The sequence below is a fragment of the Lampetra planeri genome, chromosome 23, assembly GCF_965212315.1.
Source record: "Lampetra planeri chromosome 23, kcLamPlan1.2.h2, whole genome shotgun sequence".
Lineage (NCBI taxonomy): Eukaryota > Metazoa > Chordata > Hyperoartia > Petromyzontiformes > Petromyzontidae > Lampetra > Lampetra planeri.
Genome location: NC_136129.1, coordinates 5,846,382 through 5,869,292, shown reverse-complemented (window position 1 = coordinate 5,869,292; position 22,911 = coordinate 5,846,382). Strand labels below are relative to the sequence as shown.

The window sequence follows — 22,911 nt, the reverse complement described above, 5'->3', positions numbered from 1 at the left end:
ATCTCCCTCGGCCTGGGGCTCCATGCAAGATCTCATCTCGTGGAGTTGCAATGATCATGAGAACGGTGAGGAATCAGCCCAGAACTACACGGGAGGATATTGTCAATGATCTCAAGGCAGTTGGGACCATAGTCACAAAGAAAACAGTTGATAACACACTACGCCGTGAAGGACTGAAATCCTGCAGTGCCCGCAAGGTCCCCCTGCTCAAGAAAGCACATATACATGCCCGTCTGAAGTTTGCCAATGAACATCTGAATGATTCAGAGGACAACTGGGTGAAAGTGTTGTGGTCATATGAGACCAAAATGGAGCTCTTTGGCATCAATTCAACTCGCCGTGTTTGGAGGAGGAGGAATGATGCCTATGACCCCAAGAACACCATCCCCACCGTCAAACATGGAGGTGGAAACATTCTTTGGGGGTGTTTTTCTGCTACGGGGACAGGACAACTTCACCGCATCAAAGGGACGATGGACGGGGCCATGTACCGTCAAATCTTGGGTGAGAACCTCCTTCCCTCAGCCAGGGCATTGAAAATGGGTCGTGGATGGGTATTCCAGCATGACAATGACCCAAAACACACGGCCAAGGCAACAAAGGAGTGGTTCAAGAAGAAGCACATTAAGGTCCTGGAGTGGCCTAGCCAGTCTCCAGACCTTAATCCCATAGAAAATCTGTGGAGGGAGCTGAAGATTCGAGTTGCCAAACGTTAGCCTCAAAACCTTAATGACTTGGAGAAAATCTGCAAAGAGTAGTGGGACAAAATCCCTCCTGAGATGTGTGCAAACCTGGTGGCCAACTACAAGAAACGTCTGACCTCTGTGATTGCCAACAAGGGGTTTCCCACCAAGTACTAAATCATGTTTTGCAGAGGGGTCAAATACGTATTTCCTTCATTAAAATGCAAATCAACTGATAACATTTTTGACATGCGTTTTTCTGGATTTTTTTGTTGTTATTCTGTCTCTCACTGTTCAAATAAACCTACCATTAAAATTATAGACTGATCATTTCTTTGTCAGTGGGCAAACGTACAAAATGAGCAGGGGATCAAATACTTTTCCCCTCACTGTATATTGACAGGATACAGGATAATTTCAACAATATTTTTTATAAATTGAAGTTTATTGCAATATGGTTATGGGCCAATATGCACCATCAGCTCTGAGTGAAGAAACAACAGATTTTGTAACGCGGCTGTCTTCTGATGCATTCTGAAAACATGGTATGAAAAATGTAACTTTTTTTTACAAATTTTACTAAGCACAATTTTGATACATAACCGTATAATCAAATGTGAGCAAGTTCATGCAACTTCAAGTACTCTTTATATTACGCTTATTATTTCATGCTTTGATGTTTCTAATACGTTTCTCGTGTTTTCTACCTTGTAATTTTATGTTCTCATTTGTTCAAAGCATTATTTTATTGTTAGTCAATATTGAATTATGCTGTGAATCGCATAAATGGGAATTTAATGTTCCCTATTGAAAATTATGACGTTATATCGTAGGTATGTTAGAACTCCATGTAGGGGTTGTGCAAAGTCATCATGCTATATGACATGCTGATGGTTATCCGCAAGCATGCTGGTGATGCAACATTTAGATGGCCTTCTTTGAAGTTATATCCTTTGTCCAGAAAAGTCTCAGGCTCACTTGGGATGTTATCCACTTTCAAACTAACGAGTGTTTTTGCATGACAGTAAATGAGAGTACCTGAGGGGCTAAAATCGTGCCGAAGAGAGTATGACAATGCATGGTGCTATAAATGCAGCGTTTTTAAATAAATGTGGTAATGTGAGATGGCCACTAATGGTCCATGTCTTGCAATCTCTTTCGTGGCACAGATCCAACATGACTTTCTTTAGAAAGTCAGAGTGGTGTACACAAACAACTGCTGCGAAATATGCTCGCATGCATTTAATTTACATCCAATATGCATGCATTTGATTTATATCGATGTCTCACAAGCCGCAGTGGGGTTACAATGTTTAGTTCTTAGAAGCTTGAGACAACCCATATTTGGTATAACTTGAATCGTCTCCATGGGCTCCCTTGAAAAATCGACATTTTGCCTTGATGTGTGCTTGTTCCCCCAAACTTCAAATGATTCTTAGAAGCATGTTAAGTCCCCAAGCTATAAACATATTTTTTGCCACAAAGATTGTTTTTCTAAGTGATAACAAATATGTAAAAAATTGAGCAATACAGTATCCTGTTTCCAACTATGTCAATATCTGTTTTGCGGTCCATTGTGGTTCATTGCCGAAAATGTTAACTCATTTTTTCAGCTGTGAGACAACTGTTCATGACAGGGCAGGATAGGTAGGGCGATACCATTGCCTCGTGGTAGCGCATTCACTGCTTTTTGTCGAGATTCATGGTTCGAATCAAGCAGCCGTCCTAATTATTTCTGCGAGTGTAAAATCTATAATGTGCCATATGCTTTCTTGTAAACATTAAAGATCTCCTGACATAATTAGAAAGAGTAGGTCATTGCGTGCCATAGTTAGGGTCCAAATTTGCCGAACTGGAAAATTGCCTGTAAATTTCTCAATTGGGATTATATAGAGAGATTATCACCTCCGACTCGCAGACTGATGCACCAGGGTCATTCAAATGAGCTTATCTGTTCTCACCTGGCGAAACAAAATACACTTGACAACCAGATGCATAGCATGGTTAATGTAATAAAGTAACGTATAATTTTTCAAGCGTAATTCGTGAAAATTGCATCTCACAACGCTGTACAATTTGCAAAACGTGCCGCTTTCAAACGGAGGCATGGGAAACCACATACAAGCCAGAATAGAGCCAGAATCGGTGCCAACAATTACCCAAGCTATGCGGTCTACCCAAATAATCCCGATGGGTTAGGAAATTTGAACTATGACGCCGGCACACAATGAACTACAATCGTGAAAGGCGGCACGGGTCCTTCAACTTCCACTGTGAAAGCAGATGCAACGTAATATTTTTTTACGTTTTTCTTACCTACAGTATTAATCAGAGAGGCTGCTGGATTTGAAGCTTGAACCTTTGTAAAAAGCGTCGAGTGCACTTCCATTCGGCAATGTCTCCCGCCTCGTGGTTGGCATAGGTCTTGGTGCAAGGGATGAAATCGGAGGCCCTGTCCAATTCCGCCACCCTCCTCCCCTCTTTATAGTCGGGTGGTTGGTAAAAATACTTAAACCACATAATTTTTACGCACTGGTGTAAAATGGCAAATCCATACATTTTGGACCTCTGGAACATGTACCAAAGGGTTTACGGAGATTTTTTTACAACCCTCTACCTAGACTCTTAATGTGTGTAGAGAGGACGAATTACAATTCATACGAGTCAGAGGAGCTTTTTGGTATAGGTATCTTTTGTCGATAAAACGCCACACAACACCCATTGTTTAGAAATCTTTATTCAAATACTACATTATGTCCAGAAACTGCATTTATAAGCTATTTTAGGTACATGCACTGGTTTGTAAATGATTTCATGAAGCAAAATGAGTAAATCCATTAAGTATATTAAATCTATGAAATCTATGGGATACAATTCGCGGCATACAAATCGCTGTATATAGCAGTGTGCAACTATTGTAATTATAATAATGTTTTACCTGTTGCCATGATTATATAGCTGACATTATCATGTCTAGCCTACTTCATTTCGCCCCACCTGATTTTGTTAGTCGTAGTTACATGATAAAATAATCAGTTTGTGGTTAACAACACCGTCACTGTATAAATTCGTGTTCTGTCACATCAAATATGTCGTTTTCACATGTTAGATGTAGCATGCACAATTATTTCACGGTTAATTCGCCATAATGTGGTTACGTAACTTTCAGAGCGTTTTAAACAAGAATATACATTGTTACCAGCTTTCTGTTGCCTTGATCAAAATACTCTTCGAAAAAAGGTTGATTCAGATTAGATTAAACAAGCTTGTGTTAATATTTCAAGAAACATTATGATGTAAATATCAATGATCCAGTATGTGTTAAGACGGTAATGACCATCTTGATGGTACAGTTCATCAGCCACAAGAATGTCCTTCCAAGTTTAATAACGCGCCATCACCTGCACATTGGAAATTCACGTAAAATACAGTATTATCTTATGAAATATTATTGACAACCAATATTACAACACCGTAATGGTCATTTATACTCTTTGGTTCATTCGGTAAAGTCACGTAGGTGAAAATAAAAATATTAAAATTTAGAAAACTTCAAATCTAGAATTAATGGTCGTTTCCAAATGTAATTGTAATGTTAAAGGCCAATACAATGGTTGAAACCACTCTGTACATCCAATAACACAATTTCACAGGCCCAATATTTACATAAAAGGAATCATTCTTATTTTCTTGTCTAAACATCTGGGTATTAAAAAAATTGTTCTTGCATACGCTTCGTAGTGTAGTTTCAGCCCTGTAAATTGTTATTAAAAACTGGGGACATGGGGTCAATGGAGAACTCATTTTATATTTTAATATAATTTAGATGCATTTACCCTTTAAAATCTGTCTAGTTTGCAACACTATGTTTAGGTTCTTTATCCATTTGACCAATTACTGTTTTGCAGTGTAAATAGTAACTTTTTACATTAGGGAGACTTGATTTTTTTGGAAAAAAGATCATCATATGACTGGCAATTAACTTTTTTTTTATCTAAGAAGGCCTTACTGAGTCTCAAATGTAAATTGATTAAGGGCCCTCGCTGGGATTCACGTCGGGTTGCCATATTTTCTATAGGCCAAATCTAGACATTTCTCTGGTAGCATATACCTATCAACACAGTACCACATAATACCATAATAGAATTTAAACAATACTAACCATTTTAGATATGAATCATTTCCCGCGACCCGAACAGAACTATCTGTGTAAAACCCAGATCAAACCTGAACAAGTGGGGACCCTAGCTTCAGGACCTACAGCAGTACTCGTTCAAACAAACCCCATTTCCTCTTTCACATTCCATTTTAAACCTACTCTCTGCCCTTCTTCACCAATCAGCCTTCTGAAATTTCCCGCTCTTTTACGATCCGTTTCTCCTCACAAATCCGATCAGTGTCATCCATTCACCAATCTGATTGCGTGCCGTGCACGTCAGTACTCACACCCCCAATCTCTATTCCTTGCCCGAGTGTGCTGTGTGTGCTTGACGTCAGTGACCACTGACCTCTGACCCTTCCTTGGTGTATCCCACGTTTGCGTGATTGACATGTGCAGCGTGTGTGATGTCGAGTGCGGAAGTTATGCGTGCTGTTTGTGTAGTGCGAATGTGTGAGGATGGACGAGACATCTTCTAGAGATGCATCCATTTGCTGTACTGCCATCTTATGGTCAGCTCACAGCCCAAGTTTTAGTTCTGGATGAAGTCTGCATGAGCTACCATCCTCACATCGAAATTATTGCATCATAAATGTATGCCACCATGTTCAACAAATGATAGAGATATTTTCCATTAAATATATGAATTTGCAGAGTGTACAAATACAGTGCTGTTTTAAAATATGTATAACCGATGAGCATAGTATACTAGCTTGTGCATAACATTAGCAGCTTGAATGTGCAGCTTACATTTTGAATCCAGGGAATGTAGGCAGATGTACGAGTAAAGACTGCAGGCTTATAGTAATTTATACAACTCCATTTTGATATAAATGAAACCACGCCATGCACAACCCATGAATTGTCACTCCTTTGACATAGTAGCGGTCCACCCCAATCAGCCTTTGAACGAACGGAAAAGTCATTGTCATTGTTAAACCATTATCCTTAACCACAACTGAAGTTATGAGTAGACAAAAGTATTACATCTGTCAGACTGTCAAATACTGTACTGTGTGAAAACTTTGATGCACTTTGAGCAGAGTAATCCATGCACTGTACAACTTTGGAACATTATTCCTAAAAACACTTTCACAACAAATAAGTCAATTGTTTACAAATTGTGACTCAAACAAGAAATATTCTTACGTCGCATGCCCCTCTTGTTCCATCACCAGCACATATTGTGTTTGCAGGTAATGTAGAACCCCAAAATGCATTTAATTTGCATGTGTTGTCGTCAATCACTGGTAGGTTGGCTTGCTGGAGCGTGCTGGTAAGTATACCATCGACTGAAATATATCGGGAAAATGACAAATAAAACTCAGTCTTACAATATCTCATTTATAGATATATTGTACAGTATGCAGTCCTTTTTTAAAAAGGCAGAATTCCACGAGAAGTTGCACCAAACACGGCAACGCATTGTAAGTTAAGAGAGGTGCAAGGGAATTCTAACATGATGTGGTGAAATCTCATAACAGCATTGTGCAAAGTTACGAATGTCCTCAAATGTGCACACAGCTGCAGGGTTCGGAAATCTGCAGCAGTGTCCACAAAGGTCAACACACAACAGATTAATGCAGGTGACCTCTCAACTCCTGGCCCTTGGTTATGTTGTCAGATCCTGCAACTGTTGTAGTTACCAGTTGACCTCCAGAGACAGCACCTTGGTCACCCACGTTTGGGTGTCGACTTCAGTGCCTCTCTTGATAGTCTGCCCTCCATCCTGGTACTACAAATGTAATTAACCGTGGAAGGATGATAGTAATATTAACGAGCCTGGTTTTTTGACGGTGTTACCACAATAATTTCTACAAAGTAATAGAGAAATCCCTCGGCAACCGCTGATTTGCCAACCGCGGTTTATTACTTGTGTGGCGTGGTTAAATACGTGGCGCACACTGTAGTCCGAGGGACAAACACGTTCGTGTATGCAACATGAGGCTGCAGGGGCGAACCGCCACCTCATTAAGGGGGAAAGCTGGTGCAAACAAGGTCGGCCCTAGGTTGCACGCTGTTAATGTGAGAAATTAGCATGTAACTGGGCACGGAAGTGGCTATGTTGATGTGAGAGATTAGCATGATGTTAATGTGATAAATTAGCATGTAACTGGGCACGGAAGTGGCTATGTTAATGTGAGAGATTAGCATGAAATAACAGCTGACATAGGCAGGTAGGATGGAAACATCACAGTCAGTGAAGACTTAACCTGGTTAATAACGTCCTTCCAATGATTGCTCAGTTTGTACCCATCCTCTCGGTTGAACTTGTATACCATTTTACCAACCGCGGTCTGGACATTTTCGTATCCATGGGTAAGCACGGTGTTCAGCAAGTCTAATGATGTAGGTTTTACATCATTGCATTGTGGCATAGCATTGTATTGTGTGACGTCATTGTTACAGAATTGCATGGGCATGGTCTTCTGTGGCACGGAGAAAGAGGGGGAGGGTGAGCCCCTCCTCCTAACCAGCCCTTCCCCCATCATCCCATTGTCATAATCATGAATAATATAGGTATGTAAAGTCAATGTAATGCTTATTTATGTTTGATTATATATTGTATAATCTATCTTCTATATTTATATTAAAGTAAAAAATTGTGGGTTTGTGGTCGCTCGCTTGGCCCCACGGTCAGCAAGCGCTATTCCTTTTTCACACCCGTCAACTTTAAATTAGTTTAATTAGCGATTTAGTGCGATTTTTGTGCGCTAAACTATTATTTATTTATTTCTGACGCATGTGTAGGGCTGTTACAGAGAGCCCGTTATGCATGGCAGCCTATGGTAAACAAACACAGTAGGCGGGGCTACATGTGTGCACGAGCAGGTGCCCTCTGCGACGTCCGCGCCAGACACCCTGGGGGGTCGATTCGGTCATTATGATCCCCCGGGGCCCCACCCCTCGGGGAGGGGTTGGGTATAAAAGGGGAATGTATCGAGGGGCTCGGGAGTGTTGTGTTAGCTAAGAAGAGGAGACGGAAGACGTCCTAGATAGAGCCCTGGTCTCCCCCTGGCACGCCGTCCTTATCAGGACCGCGCAGGCTCGAGCCAGTGGCGTGGTACCAGAGCCAGAGCCAGTGCTGGTCTGGACTCTGGGTACCGGGCCCGACTGACCAGTGTCGGGCCAAGATAGCCTCCCCTAGCCCATTAGAGGAGGACTCAGAGGCAGGCTAGGGTTAGCCTAGAGGTGTGTCCTCAGATAGACGGGTGAGGGGGCCGATACCCCCTCAGTGTGTATGTCACAACGTGTGGTGTTAAATAAACAAGTGTGCCTCCAACTCCGGTGTGAACGAGTCATAAGCGTTACTACATCTGGCGTCAGAAGTGAAACAAAGTACGAACATGGATACACGCCGGACGACTCGAGTCGGAGTACCAGGAGCGGAGGACACCGCTGCAGTTGGAGAGCCCGAGACGGCTGAAGATGCCATCGAGCAGCCGGGGCTGGGTGCATCCACGCCACAGCAGCTGGAGGAAGGGGAGCCGTCGACGGAGGGGCTGAGGCAGGCGCACGCGAAGCTGGCCGAGCTGCTGTACGCCGCAGCCGCCATGCTCGATAACATCACACGGCTGGGGGCTGCGGGACCGCCACGAGGCGACAGCAGCCAACGACCACAGCGCCTTCCCGCCATTTCAACGGAGCAACATTTTGAAACTCCCGCCATCGCCGCAGCTGCTGTTGAGGGCGTGGCCGCTCTAAGCATCGCGTCCAACGGCGGGAGTACAGTACCTGTCGCGTCACCACGGGTGCGACCGGCGATGCCATCGCTGCTTCGGGCCGACGCTGAGTCGAGTGAGGGAGACGAGGGAGCGCGATCGTCCTCTGCAGCCGCTGCCTTACATCAGCGACTGCCGCCACTCAAAGAATTTGTGGGCGAGGAGGGCGACTGGGGCGGCTTCCAGCGGCGCTTCCTCGCTCACCAGGAGATGGCACAGTGGACAGACGCCGAGGCTCTCCGAGCACTGCCAGCACTCCTCGACAGCGACGCCCTCGCCACACTAACATCGGCAACGAAGGAGAGGCGTTCCACGCTGCGGGAGGCGATGCAAGTGCTGTCCGCTGTGTATGGGCCACCATCGGACTGTCGTCAACTCTTTTACGATCGCCAGCGGGGGACGAAGGAGTCGCCCCTGGCGTACCGTACAAGCCTCCTGGCGCTGGCAAAGGAAGCCTTTCCACGAATGGACGACGAGGGGATCGACGCCATGGTGACAGAAAAGATACTTTTGCTGGCGGACGACTTAGACATCGTCATTGTCGCACAGGACGATGCAGAAATGTGCTCCCTCCAAGCGGCCCGTCTCCTCCACGCAAACCTGTCCTCTCAACGACGGAAGGCCAGCAAGGCGGCGAGTGGGCGCGCCGTCGCTGCGGCCACCCTCCCGGCGGAAGAGGTTTGCGCCATCAACCATCGACGGCAGCACGGAGCGGGAGCGCGGGGGGACCGGGCCGGTTCAAGCCATCTACAACGTCCATCGTCGCCACCAGCGCTTCCACGCTGCTACAACTGCGGCATCCGGGGCCACGTCGCCTCGGGGTGCCGCTCTCCTCGGCAGCGCGGGACGACACCTCAACGGGACGCCGGCCCTCGTCACAAGCTCCACCATCATAATCCGGCGAGTCGCGGCACCCCTCACGTTTGGCCCACGCACACGCCCGTCGCACACTTAAACACCGCAGCGAAGGGGGGGCCAATATCGCGTACCATGGCACCAACACGCACCGCTCTGGGTACTCACATTGAACCCAGCCAGTGGTCCGTGTTGGCCCATCGGGTTGTAGCCGCGTCGTCGGGGTCGTCGGCCGTTGTGGGTCACATCGATGGGGTGGAGGTTCGCATCTTGGTCGATACAGGAGCATCGGCGACCATTATTTCGGAGTTGATTTATAACATTCTCCCTGCCCAGAGCCGTCCTTTGATGCCTGTTAATGTGCCATTCTTTGCTGCTAACGGGGGTTCACTTGGCATCATCGGACAAATTCGAGCCCAAATTTGTGTCGGGGATATTAAATTATCTGGGCCGATTTTTGTTTCCTCCTCGCTGGCGGTTCCGTGCCTGCTGGGGACGGATTTCCTGGCCAAAATGCCGATTAGGATATTAATCGACCAGGGATGCATTGAGCTCCCATCGGGCCGACGCATGGCGTTTTTGCCATCCCCCGCTACGAGCCGGACGGCGTTCGCGACGGTGCCGGCGTTCGTAGATAGAACGGTGCGCGTTCCTCCGGGGGCGCAAATGTTAATTCCTTTGAGACTTCGGCGGCCCTTCGCTAAGGGCATTGGGGCTCAAGGGGTTTTGCTGGGACCGTCTAGGGCCGGGGTCAGTGGACCTAATTTACTCCCGGCCCAGACCATAGTGAGAGGGGATGGAGAACCCTTCATCGCGGTCCTCAATGTGGGCTCGCAGACGGTGGTGGTCCCACAGGGGACCGTGCTTGCTCACGCAACGCCGGTGCCCTGTGAGGAACCCGTCGCGAGTCATGTCGGCGCTGCCCCTGCACCGCGACCACATTCAGACAGCGATGAAGGGTGGCTCGAGGCGCTTTGCGCGGGATCGACGGACCTGTCAAATTTAGAGCGCCAACGTCTTAAGACACTACTGAGGGAATTTTCCGACGTTTTCAGTCGGGATAAATACGATTTGGGCTGCACTCATCTGCTGCGTCACCATATTGATACGGGTGACAGCGCGCCAATACGCCAAAATCCTTTTCGGTTGAGTCCCGCCGAAAAGGACCATGTCAAATCGGCTGTTGATGACATGCTAGCCGCCGACATAATTTCTCCCTCCAACAGCCCTTGGGGAGCGCCGATCGTCCTGGTTAAGAAGCAGGACGGTTCGTTGCGGTTTTGCGTTGACTTTCGGCGCCTTAATAAAATTACGGTTGCCGACGCATACCCGCTCCCACGGATGGACGAATCGCTTGACGCCTTGGCGGGAGTGCGATTCTTCTCCACATTGGACTTACTTTCGGGATTCTGGCAGCTTCCTCTGGACGATGATTCAAAGCCTAAAACTGCTTTCCGTACTCCGCACGGCCTGTTTCAATTCAACCGGTTGCCGATGGGCTTACACTCAGCGCCGGCAACTTTCCAGCGGTTGATGGAATTGGTTTTGGCTGGATTGCAATGGGAGTCGTGCCTGATTTATTTGGATGACGTCATTGTCTTTGGCAAAACTTTTGAGGAACATCTCCAGAGGTTGCGGGCGGTTTTCCTAAAGATGCGGGCTGCTAATTTGAAATTTAAGCCCCAAAAATGCCATTTGTTATGCGAGTCGGTGCGTTATTTGGGGCACATCGTGGGGCGCTCAGGTATTTCTACCGATCCCGCCAAAACGCAGTGTGTAAGCTCCTGGCCGACTCCCACCTCAGTGGGAGAGGTTAGGAGTTTTATTGGGTTTGCGTCGTATTATAGACGCTTCGTCGCTAATTTTGCGACTATCGCCAAACCCCTACATGCTTTAACATCTAAAGGGGTTCGGTTTTGCTGGGGTCAGGAGGAGGAGGCTGCTTTTTGCTCCCTTCGGGATGCTTTGGTAAACGCTCCTCCCCTGATTTACCCTGATTTTTCAAAACCGTTCTTGCTCGACACCGATGCGAGCAACACGGGTATTGGGGGCGTGCTCTCCCAGGTGGTTGACGGCGTGGAACATGTGGTTGCGTACGGCAGTCGGGTGTTGTCTCCAGCGGAGCAACGGTATTGTGTCACCCGTAGGGAACTGTTGGCAATTGTCCATTTCGTCCAACAGTATCGCCCATATCTGTACGGTCGGCATTTCACCGTCCGCACAGATCATGCGGCACTGCAGTACGCCCTGAGGGTTCAACAGCCATCGGGACAATTGTCCCGATGGTTGGAGGTCCTCCAGGATTACGATTTCCAAACCACATACCGTAAGGGCGTTCGCCACACCAACGCGGACGCTCTGTCACGCTTGCCAACCACCTCCGAGTGTGCATGCCTCCTGGGGTCTGGACGTTGCAGGCCTCCAGGGGACACATCGGTACCTGTCTTGGCGGCCGCCAACGACGACGATGCAATGGTTCCTAATTCGATCGAACAACAGGGCAAAGATTCCCTGTTGGGGTTGCCCGTCATTGAATGGGGGCGCCTCCAGATGGAGGATGTCTCCCTCCTCGGGTGGCGACGTCGCGTTGGCAGTGCGGCGGGGGGAAAAAGAGGTGGTTCCGACGCATGGGAAATGTGCCAAGGTCTGCTAATGCATTGGGACGGGAAGTCACGTCGACATCGGCTGGTTGTCCCTACTGGGTTGCGGGGTAGGGTGGTATGGGCCGCTCATGAGCGCCTCCTACACCTGGGGACCCAAAAGACTCTCGCCTTGCTGCAACTTGATTTTTACTGGCCTGGCATGACGAGGGATGTGGGGGATTTGTTGGGATCGTGCCCTCAATGTGCACAACGCAAACCGCCGGCACGGGAGTCTAACCCGCCCTTGCAATCGATCAAAGTGTCCAGGATAAACGAGCTGGTCGCTCTGGACATTTTGGGACCATTCCCCGCCACCCCCAGAGGGAATAGATATTTGTTGACGGGTGTCGAGTATTTTACACGCTGGCCTATGGCCTGGCCTTTGGCCAACCAGTCGGCAGCAGCCATCGTGGAGGCCTTTGTTCAGGGTTATGTCCTGGACAAAGGTGCTCCGGAGAGGCTGCTGACCGACCAGGGCAGAAATTTTTCCGGTAAACTACTCAGACAAGTCTGCGATCTCCTGGGCACAAAGAAAATTCGGACCTCCCCATATCACCCACAAACTGACGGGATGGTCGAACGTTTGCATCGCACCATCTCGTCCATGTTATCACAACAAGTTTCGGACTCGCAAACGGATTGGGACCTACAAATTCAGGGGGTCTTGGCGGCGTACCGGATGGCACCCCATGCGGCTACGGGGTTTTCTCCCTTTTACCTCATGTACGGCCGAGAACCAGACCCGCCTGTTCGTGCCCAGTTGCGGATCCCCGTGCCGCAGGGAAAAACTAATCTGGCTGACCACGTTAAATTTAATCTGGACAAATTGACCGAGGCACGGGATGCTGCAATGCAAAACTCTGACCTCCGTCAGAAGGCAAATGAGCGCCTCAGATTGAGTCGAGCGCACATGCTGCAGTGGAAGCCGGGGGACAAGGCATGGTTGCACTGCCCCCAGGTGCCACTGGCAACCTCCTCTAAACTTGTGCGGCCGTGGCGGGGCCCTGTGGAAGTGGTGGAGGTGTTACGTCCGCAGTGCGTGCGCATCAAGTGGGGGAAGCGGCGATGGTTCGTGCACCCCTCCAGATTAAAACCCTTCGCTGCGGTACACAACCCCACTTCACACGCGCGTGGCCAAACGTGTGGGGGGTCGGCCGACTTGCTGGGTCCGTCTCTGTCGCTCTCACCTAATGCCTTGCCGGCTGTGCCACCTTCAGGGGCATCAGGAGTGACGGGCTCACGCCCGATCACCCCTCCTGCGGATACCGAGGGTCACGCGGAGTCAGAGGAATGCTCACCTCAAGACGGACAGTCGCCACCTGATGGTCCGCCACGCGGGGTTACCCCGTGTGAGGGGCCCGCTGCAAGGACGCGCGCTAAAATGCGCAAACTGTTGTGAGGCCGGAAAATGTGTACATAGCTGTTGTGTTTATTGGCTGTTGTGTGGATGGTGTGTTTCCCGCTCCTCGGATGTACATATGTTGGGTTCACCGTTTGTTGTGTGTGCGGGGTGGGTTCCCTGCTGGTTGTATATAAGCTGTTTTTTTTACGGAATTCGTATTTATTCGGGGGGGTGCGACGGGTTGTTTCTCATCTTGTTGTTGTGTCTTGTTCTGGTTCCTGTTATGGTTCAAAAATAGTGAGGCACACGTCAGGGGGTGAAGGCACCTTTATTGTAAAATTTTGTATGTTGGCAGCCGGGACGGCTGCATGCTATGTGGGGGGGAGTGATGTAGGGCTGTTACAGAGAGCCCGTTATGCATGGCAGCCTATGGTAAACAAACACAGTAGGCGGGGCTACATGTGTGCACGAGCAGGTGCCCTCTGCGACGTCCGCGCCAGACACCCTGGGGGGTCGATTCGGTCATTATGATCCCCCGGGGCCCCACCCCTCGGGGAGGGGTTGGGTATAAAAGGGGAATGTATCGAGGGGCTCGGGAGTGTTGTGTTAGCTAAGAAGAGGAGACGGAAGACGTCCTAGATAGAGCCCTGGTCTCCCCCTGGCACGCCGTCCTTATCAGGACCGCGCAGGCTCGAGCCAGTGGCGTGGTACCAGAGCCAGAGCCAGTGCTGGTCTGGACTCTGGGTACCGGGCCCGACTGACCAGTGTCGGGCCAAGATAGCCTCCCCTAGCCCATTAGAGGAGGACTCAGAGGCAGGCTAGGGTTAGCCTAGAGGTGTGTCCTCAGATAGACGGGTGAGGGGGCCGATACCCCCTCAGTGTGTATGTCACAACGTGTGGTGTTAAATAAACAAGTGTGCCTCCAACTCCGGTGTGAACGAGTCATAAGCGTTACTACACATGCACAACCATACCAACTCACGCGCCTTTGGTGGGGGATATGGCCCATACCAAGTCGCACGCCTTCGGTGGGAGTGAGGGGGACTTTTTTCGCGTTAAATGTTATAAAAATACACTAAACGCTGCGGTTAATGCTTCACTGTCTGATGTCCCCCCCACCCCGATGCGTGTAATTATTACTACTATACAGTCGCTAGATGCTACCACTATAGGCCATATATATTACTGCAGAGCGGCCGGGGAGATCGTGGCTGCGGGGAGGGGGGGGGCAGGGGTAGCAGCCAGAGGTGTGGACTCGAGTCATGTGACTTGGACTCGAGTCAGACTCGAGTCATGAATTTGATGACTTGCGACTCGACTTGGACTTGCATAACAATGACTTTGTCCCACCTATGAGATGTGGACTCGAGTCATGTGACTTGGACTCGAGTCAGACTCGAGTCATGAATTTGATGACTTGTGACTCGACTTGGACTTGCATAACAATGACTTTGTCCCACCTCTGGTAGCAGCCCAGCCCCAGCCTGTCAAGGTGCCACCTTGGCCGGCTGGACAATCTAGGCGAGGCCGGAGGCTCTGCACGGGACTACGCCTCACCACGCCACTCTGTCAGTTGAGTACTTTGTGCTATACAGTCCATAAATACTAATATATAATCAGCATGTACTACTGTCGTGATAAGAGATACCAGCACAGTCGGTATGCACTGCTGTAATCATAGCAGCTACCACCACAGTATACACTGCTGTAATCATAAGAGGTACCACCACAATAAGCACTGCTGCAGTGAAAGCAGGTACCACCAGAGTCGGTATGCACTACTGTAATCATAGTAGGTACCACCACAGTATGCACTGCTGCAGTGAAAGCAGGTACCACCACAGTATGCACTGCTGTCATCATAGCAAGTACCACCACAGTCAGTACGCAAGCTTCAAATCAAGATTATTATGACTATTACTACATTGATGATATATGTTACTCATTGCACATTATAATCCTGTATTCCATTATTTGTTTTGTGACTACCTAATGTATATGTGGTCATCATTGTTGTTGCGACATACTTATTCTGGAGCCCCAGCCGATGGCGTAGCATGTGCTTGTCGATGACAGTTGCTCGTTGTCACTGGGAAGGCAGGCGAACCGTATTCCAGTGTCCGGCGTCACTGGTGCTTTCAGCTTAATCAATCCAATGTCATTTCTATACACAATTAAAGGGTTCATATTGAGAATGAGAAGATCTGAGATAAACATCAAGATGTAAAACATGTACACAATATGGTGGATTGGCTCCTAAAGGTATGAAAACAGATATAATGTATTCATTGTTAAACCTACACACTCGATTTTGTTAATTATCAAAAATATAGGGCAGGAAATGGTAGCCTCGGGTTTTCGTGTCACCTTAAACAGAACTAATACCGTCATCTAGGTGAATTTGATGTCATTAATTTAAAATCAGATATCAGCAGAAATACATTCCAATAATGACCCTTGTAAAGGTGAATAACCAATTGAGTTTACCAACGAAACTGTTAACGAATAACTGTGGAACAATGGATCAACGTTCACGTCACGCCCCCGTCAGGATCCGAGTCTGCCTGGGGAAATTAATGATCCTACAAGCAGACTAAATTCGAAGAGAAGCTTCGTGAGAAGAGCCTCAAAGAATTGTAGTCAAAGTCCCAAAGCCGAGAACACACAGCACCAAGATCACATTTCAGTCGGACCAGCCCTACGAATCCTCCAACTCAATGTCGAAGGCGTGTCAGCAGCCAAGCGCAGTCTCATTTAAGTCCTTGCTGGCCAACACTGCTAATTTCACCTGCCTGCAAGAAATCCACATTGGCCCAATCCACAAACTCAGCGGAGGTCTACTCACCCTTAACTCAGCAGGACCGGAAAGCAACCGCTTGGCTTAGGGACTTAGCATTTGTGGTGCCATGACCGCGGAGCAACTCCGCAAGCGCCGCGACTACCTCCCGGCCCCCGCACTAAACACACACCCGCACATAGCGCACCCACATAGTGTCCTGGCGGGGGGTTGCCTGGTACATCAGATTTTAATCCAAAGGGCCCCTAGGGGGAGAGTCCCATGGTTTCCCGGTGCCAGGAGATTGGCCGACCCCCACAGGACAGGTTACATTGCGGTGCCCCTAAATTGGCTTAAAATTGTATGGGCGCAAAAAGAAAAGGTTCCCTCGGCCAATCGCAATGAGTTACACACAACATTGGGGGGAGGACGGAGGGTGGAATATTAGGCATAAAGAGCAGACCCTAAGACGCAAACTACTGGGCACAGGAGAACAATGGGTGGGCGGAGCGGCAGCAAGAGTATAAAGGTGGAAGCCTCGGGACGATTGGAACAGTCTACAACTTCCGGGCCGTCACGACCCACTCCCCGCCTGCCGTCCTGCCTCTTCAAGCCGCTCACAGCATCCTTGTGATGCCAGAGAGTGCTGCTGCCAGACAGTGATTGGGAAAGTCTTCTCTCGTCCTTCTCCCTTCGACTCTCTCAGCGTCCATGGGACGCCGCGAGTCTAGTTTCAAGGTACGTGGTAGGACGTTTGAGTAGCTAGGTTCATAGGCAGAGTTACGCTAGGCTCTCCTCGCGAAATATTCCTCCTCCGGGTAATGTGTATTGGCACCATTAATAAACTCTAGTACAGAATATCGGTGTAGTGTGATTTCTGTGTGTGTGGGCAGAACCTCGACGTAGCATCTGTGATCTGTGCGTGGCATGTCTGTGTGGAGAGACGGTGTGCCCGGCGTGAGCGCAGGGCTGCAGCGTAGGGGTGGTGTGAGTGGTTTGAGAATTCGCATGAGGCGCGTGTACTGCAGCACATACGGCCGCCGTCGTTTGCGCGTGCTTGCACTCACGTGCGTGTTTACACAGCGCGCTTTACGCAGCGTGTTTACACAGTAGAAATAGCTTTAATGGTGAGGCGTGGCCCATAGTCTTATCCCTGCCATTAGCATTAGCCTCTGTTTGCACAGCGGATTAAGGCTTATGGGGGGGGGGGGGTGCATATTCATACCGCTGCCGTTTCTGTTGACTAGCACTCGGCATGTGCGGGATAACCTCGGCGGTGGCAAAGCAAGCCATTCAGATATGTCCCTCAGAAGGCGCTGGTGCGGGGGGGGCGATCACCCAATCGGCAGGGGCCCGGCGAGAGGCGGCCGAAGAGGAGGAGGGGGAGAGTGGAGGTGGTGGACATCGCGCCCCCACACATTCGCTAAATAAAATAAATTGAATAACTATGAAGACCTAAATGTGACTTCCTGGCCAGAAACAAAAGTGGAAGCAACATTGACATTGTTGCCTTGTACGAGACGCAAATTGAGGACAGGATGTCGATGGCAAGCTACCAAATAAATGGTTACACCCTTGCTGATGCCATCTACCACCCTAATATCCTTGCCACCTTGCCTCGGTATACCCCCTCAAGTATACCACAACAAGTGACGGCACATCTATATATATAAAAAGGAAATTTGTGAATGTGTGTCTGTTCGAAATGTTTAGCATACCTCCCGACATGCAACAAACTTGTAATTTGTCATGTGGGTAGTTTCCAGACTGTACACAATGCAAAACGTATACAAATTAGACGTTTTTATTTTTTGTGTGGGGGGGCGCAATAATGGATATCTATATATAGAAAAGGGAAATTTGTAAATGTGTGTCTGTTCGAAATGTTTAGCTTACTTCCTGACATGCAACAAACTTGATATTTGGCATGTGGGTAGCTTCCAGACTGTACACAATGCAAAAAGTATAAAAATAGACTCTTGTATTTTTGGGGGCAGGGGGGGCGCAATAATCGATATATTTTGCACGGCAAGTGAGCGGTGACATCATATCTGTGATGTCACATCTGTGATGTCACGCGCGTGCGGCAGCGTTACGCAGTATGCCTGCTGACGTCACGCATCCCCCCAACCCTCCGCGTAGGCCGTGTATCCCGCAAAAATGCGCGGCGTAGCTATCTCGATTTTCTAAGTCAACGCGACTAATTTCAGCTCGCTCTTAAATATAAATTAGAAAATAAATCTGTTTGTGTGAAGCAGCAAAAACTCTCGACCGCTGAGCTCTGACGTCATGAAATTTGCACAGCTTATGCTGTTTGGAATTTCTAGGTGAACGCGACTATTTTCAGCTCTCACGTCATTCCGTTCTCGAGTTGCCTGGTTAAGGCTTAATTTACTTGAGTGAAAAACATCCGATTTACTTAAATTGATTTGTTTCGGAATTTTTCTTTCTTGTAAGCATCAATTTTGTTCAGGGTTTATCCAGTGAAATATAAGGGAATATTAAATTAATCCAAGACAAGAATCCAAGTCTCGGGCGAAGCCAGGTAGTAAAGCTTGTCGACAATAAATGTCACAGTCGTGTGATAGTCATCGATGTATACATTACCACCACTGCCAGCAGTCACTCACCCGGCTATATATGTGGGTGACTTCAATAGCAACCACACAAAATGGATTTACTCAGAAAATATTGAAGCCACTGCATTTGTTTTGATGGGACGAGTGACACATGAAATTAGCAGCCTGCACGTACTTTGGATGTAACCATCCGTCCCTTCAGCCACCCAACTAGCAAAATTTTAAAAAATACAGTAAAATATAAAAGTACCTGTGTTGAACCAGGTTCCTCCCCACCCACGTCACCAGCACCCCCCTACCTCTTGCACGTGACACCCCCCTCCGACCCGCATGCGTCCCCAGTCGCCCCCCCCTCAACCCGTGTCCCCCTCCTCGTGCACCCCTTTCCACGAGTGGCCCCGCCCCCCCACTGCACGCCCCCACTCATTGCTGGCCACCCGCATGCCCCCTCCCCTCTGCGCATGTGAGCGGCGCATGGCATGCCAGCCAGCAAAACTTTTTCCTAATATAGTGTGGTGGTGATGTTGGAACACGCACACACCAACCCGGGTGACTTACAATACTTACCGGTGCGGGGTGATTGTGTCATCCCTGACCAGGGCCTCCTGAGGGGAGGGGGCTGTGGGGTGTGTGTGATCCCACAGAACCCCGCCCCTCGGTGGGAAGTGGTACAAACCGGTTCAGGGCGGTTATTTTATCAAGGACCAGGGCCTCCTGAGGGGAGGGGGCTGGGGGGTGCGTGTGATCCCACAGAAACCCGCCCCTCGGTGGGGAATCATATAAAAGGCGGGATCCTGAGAGCAGAAAGGCAGTTTGACCAAGTCAAGACGAAGAACCAGCTGAAGACTGAAGTCAAGCTAGATAGACCCTGGGACTCCTCTGACCGGCTGCCCTTCTAAGGGCCGGGCAGAGCAAGCCAGTGTGATGCGACCCCAGAGCAGCGAAGGCCGATGGATGTCCTTTTCAGGCCCGTATTTGTGTGGCTGGTGGTCGAGACCTGTGCTGAAGCTGGGCCAGGTCAGTTAGCCTCCTTGAGAGGAGGATCGTAGAATAGAGTGAAGTAGAGGAGTTAACTTGGGGTGTTAGCTTGGGGAATACTTCCCTCGGTAGAACGGGTGAAGAGGCCGTTACCTCTTCAAGTGTCAGGGTTGCTACGTGCTGTATTGAAGTTATTGTTAATAAATACGTGTTGCCTCAAGTCAACCGTGTCTGTCGTCAAGCAAGCCCACTACAATAGTATGGGTGGTCATCCGATGATCATTTGTCACAAAATCATGCAAAAAAATTTTATGGGACAGACATAGACACAGAAGTAAATGTGTAATACTTACGCAAAGCTGGTATTGTTAAATCCGGAATGGTAAGCAGTTAGGTAGATTTCTGAAACTTGTGCCCCAGTCTCCTGCTGGTATATATTGTGCTTGCCAACCACTACTCGCATATAATCCGTGGCGCTGCGGATATCACATAAACAATGCAACTCAAACAGCTTTAATTCCATTGAAGGGCTTCTAACTTTTTAAATAAATAACAAAAAGTACCATTCATCCTCAGAAACAAAAGCATGGCTACATACAATCAAATATCTACAACGTATATCTGTATAACTAACACAATAACAGGTTTGTGATTATTAATATCTAAAAACTTGAATGCAAATGAAAAACGTACTTGGCACAGCTGCCACTTGTGAGAACCCACTGTGGGGCGATTAGGGTGCCACCACAAGAGTGGTACCATCTGTATGTCCTCGAACTGTAGTATTGCACAGAAACCTGTTGTCATCACATCAACATACAATCCAGCAGTCAAAGTTTATAATCATTTAAAAATACACGTCAGAATCTTTATTTCTACTGGAGAAATCTGATGAGCTATGAAGCTCTTTTTCACAGATGTCCAGTAGGGGCAGGTCAGAAAGTGACAATACACCTAACATGGACGCACCGATTTATGAATTAATGTAAATGCGTATGCTCATGATACAGGCATCGAATCATGTATGTAATAGAGTAATCTAAATAAATTTCGATTTAAAGCTTTCGTGACTGCAGGGATTCATCTTCTTGGTTCTTTCGGTAAAGTCACGTAGAAGGGAAGTAATAAAATAATAAAAATAATAAAACAATTCTCACGACGTTTCGGCCACAACGCAAGCAGCCATCCTCAGGCGAAGAATGAAACACCCCAAGCTTGGAGCGTATATTTAAGCGGGGTTAGAGGGGGGGGAGGTGGGAAGAAGAGCGCCTAAACAAAATAATTTGCATATCAAGAGGAATTCAGCATATGGAAAATGCGTAGGAGGTGGGCGGGGGGGGTTCCAAATCAATACTATGCCCGTGCATTATGCAGGATTAGCAGCATCAAAGGGGGGGGGAAGGGGGGGAGCATTAACAAAGGAAAGGAATGTTAATAGTATGTAGCTGTAGTTACTAAACAACCACGTAAAAAACTACAGTATAAACTGCATGACAAACTAAAGTATAAACTACATAGCATCATCAGTAAACTTACTATACTCTACAATAAGCTGAGTTACTAACAGTAAGTAATACATGAAAAATTCTACGTTGTAAAAAATTATATAATATGCTTCCATCTAAACTTTATTCTCTTACATCACACGCGTCTATACCGTACTATATACTTCCATAGGCAAAACCAACATTAAATTACATACTGTATTGCTATAAACCACCCTATACCTTATACATTTTTAATATAACACTATGTATTATTCTACCCACCCTAATGTGTATCAAAATGGTTTATTACGTCCTTCCAGTGATTGCTAAGCCAGAATCCATCTTCTCGGTTAAAATTGTCTCTGTGTTTGTAAATGTGGATCGCCTCATGTACGAATCTCTCATGATAGCCAGATGGCTTGCAGAGAACCTCTGTCTTGGAGAAGTCAATGTCATGTGAGCCCACTGAGTTGTAACAGTGATCTGCCACGGCTGAGGTGTTTGTCCTACAGTGTTTCAGGTCAGCTTTATGTTCACGGATGCGGTCCGAGACATGTCGTTTGGTTTCCCCAATGTAACTGCTACCACAGAGGCAACTTAGTTTGTAGACACCAGGGTACTGTATGTCTGGAACCACATCTTTTACAGACGGTACCAGATCACGGATTTTATGTACTGTGTTGAATCGGACCTGGATCTTGTGTTTAATCAGGATTTTGGAGATCTTTTTTGTGACCCCAGCAATGTAGGGTAAGGTGATGGTCTTGAAAGGCTCCTCAACAGGATCCTTCTTGGTGGTTGGAGTGATGGCTTTGCGGATTGTGTAGTCGGAGTAACCATTAGCCTTAAGAGCTTGGCGTACGTGTTTGAGTTCACTGGAAATGTGTTCATGGTCGGAGATGCATTGGGCTCTATGATATAGAGTCTTGATGAGGGAATTCTTCTGGGATGGATGGTGGTGGGAATCCGGTTTTAGATAAGCATCCGTGTGGGTGGCTTTCCTGTAGACAGAGTGGCTCATTGAACCATCAGGTCTCCTTTTGATTAGGACATCCAAAAAGGGGTAGCTTGCCATCATTTTCGACTTCCATGGTGAATCTGATGGCTGGGTGTATGGAATTGATATGGTCGAGAAATTGGTCTAGAGCAGGCCGGCCATGTGGCCAGATGACAAAAGTGTCGTCTACGTACCTCTTCCATAAGGTCGGGCGTAGAGTGGCAGTCTGGATGGCGTCCGTCTCAAATTTCTCCATGAAGATGTTGGCTACAACCGGAGATAAGGGGGAGCCCATTGGGGTGCCCTCAATTTGCTTGTAGAAGGTTCCATTCCAGGTGAAGTATGTATTGGTTAAGCAGTGTCTCACCAGGGGGGGTACCCCAGCATTCAGTCCTTGATGAACCAAGTCTTCAATGATTGCGATGGTGTCAGGCACAGGCACCTTGGTGAACAAGGAAACCACATCAAAACTGACAAGCAGGTCGTCTGGGGACAGGGCAATCCCCTTGATTGTTGATACCAAGTCAGTAGAGTTTAGTACTGCAGAGGTGGTTTTTCCAGTGAAAGGCCGTAGGATTTCGGACAAAAAACGAGCCAGTTTGTAAGTCGGGGAGTTGATAGTAGAGACAATGGGACGAAGAGGTGTATCTTCTTTATGTATCTTTGGCAAGCCGTACAATCTTGGTGGCCT

The 22,911-nt window shown here is 47.9% G+C and overlaps 2 protein-coding genes across 4 annotated transcripts in view; one reads left to right on the top strand and one right to left on the bottom strand.

Moving 5' to 3' along the window:
• Window positions 1-3,402: 3,402 nt before the first annotated feature.
• LOC144726314 (elastase-1-like) overlaps window positions 3,403-22,911 on the bottom strand; it is a 28,536-nt gene continuing 9,027 nt past the window's right edge. The window contains exons 3-8 of one of the 3 annotated variants that reach the window (XM_078604909.1): window positions 20,430-20,533; window positions 20,090-20,212; window positions 15,431-15,567; window positions 5,992-6,134; window positions 5,593-5,745; window positions 3,403-4,084 (exon numbers count right to left, since the gene is read on the bottom strand). In XM_078604909.1, the coding sequence (XP_078461035.1) occupies window positions 4,067-4,084; window positions 5,593-5,745; window positions 5,992-6,134; window positions 15,431-15,567; window positions 20,090-20,212; window positions 20,430-20,533 (678 nt within the window). In that variant the 3' untranslated portion in view covers window positions 3,403-4,066. The remainder of the gene's footprint in view (window positions 4,085-5,592; window positions 5,746-5,991; window positions 6,135-15,430; window positions 15,568-20,089; window positions 20,213-20,429; window positions 20,534-22,911) is intronic. The other 2 variants (XM_078604910.1, XM_078604911.1) reach the window with 2 other exon arrangements.
• Window positions 7,582-13,411, top strand: LOC144726313 (uncharacterized). The gene is made up of 2 exons (XM_078604908.1): window positions 7,582-9,464; window positions 13,279-13,411. The coding sequence occupies exons 1-2, from the start codon at window positions 8,190-8,192 to the stop codon at window positions 13,291-13,293; spliced, it is 1,290 nt and encodes a 429-aa protein (XP_078461034.1). The 5' UTR covers window positions 7,582-8,189; the 3' UTR covers window positions 13,294-13,411.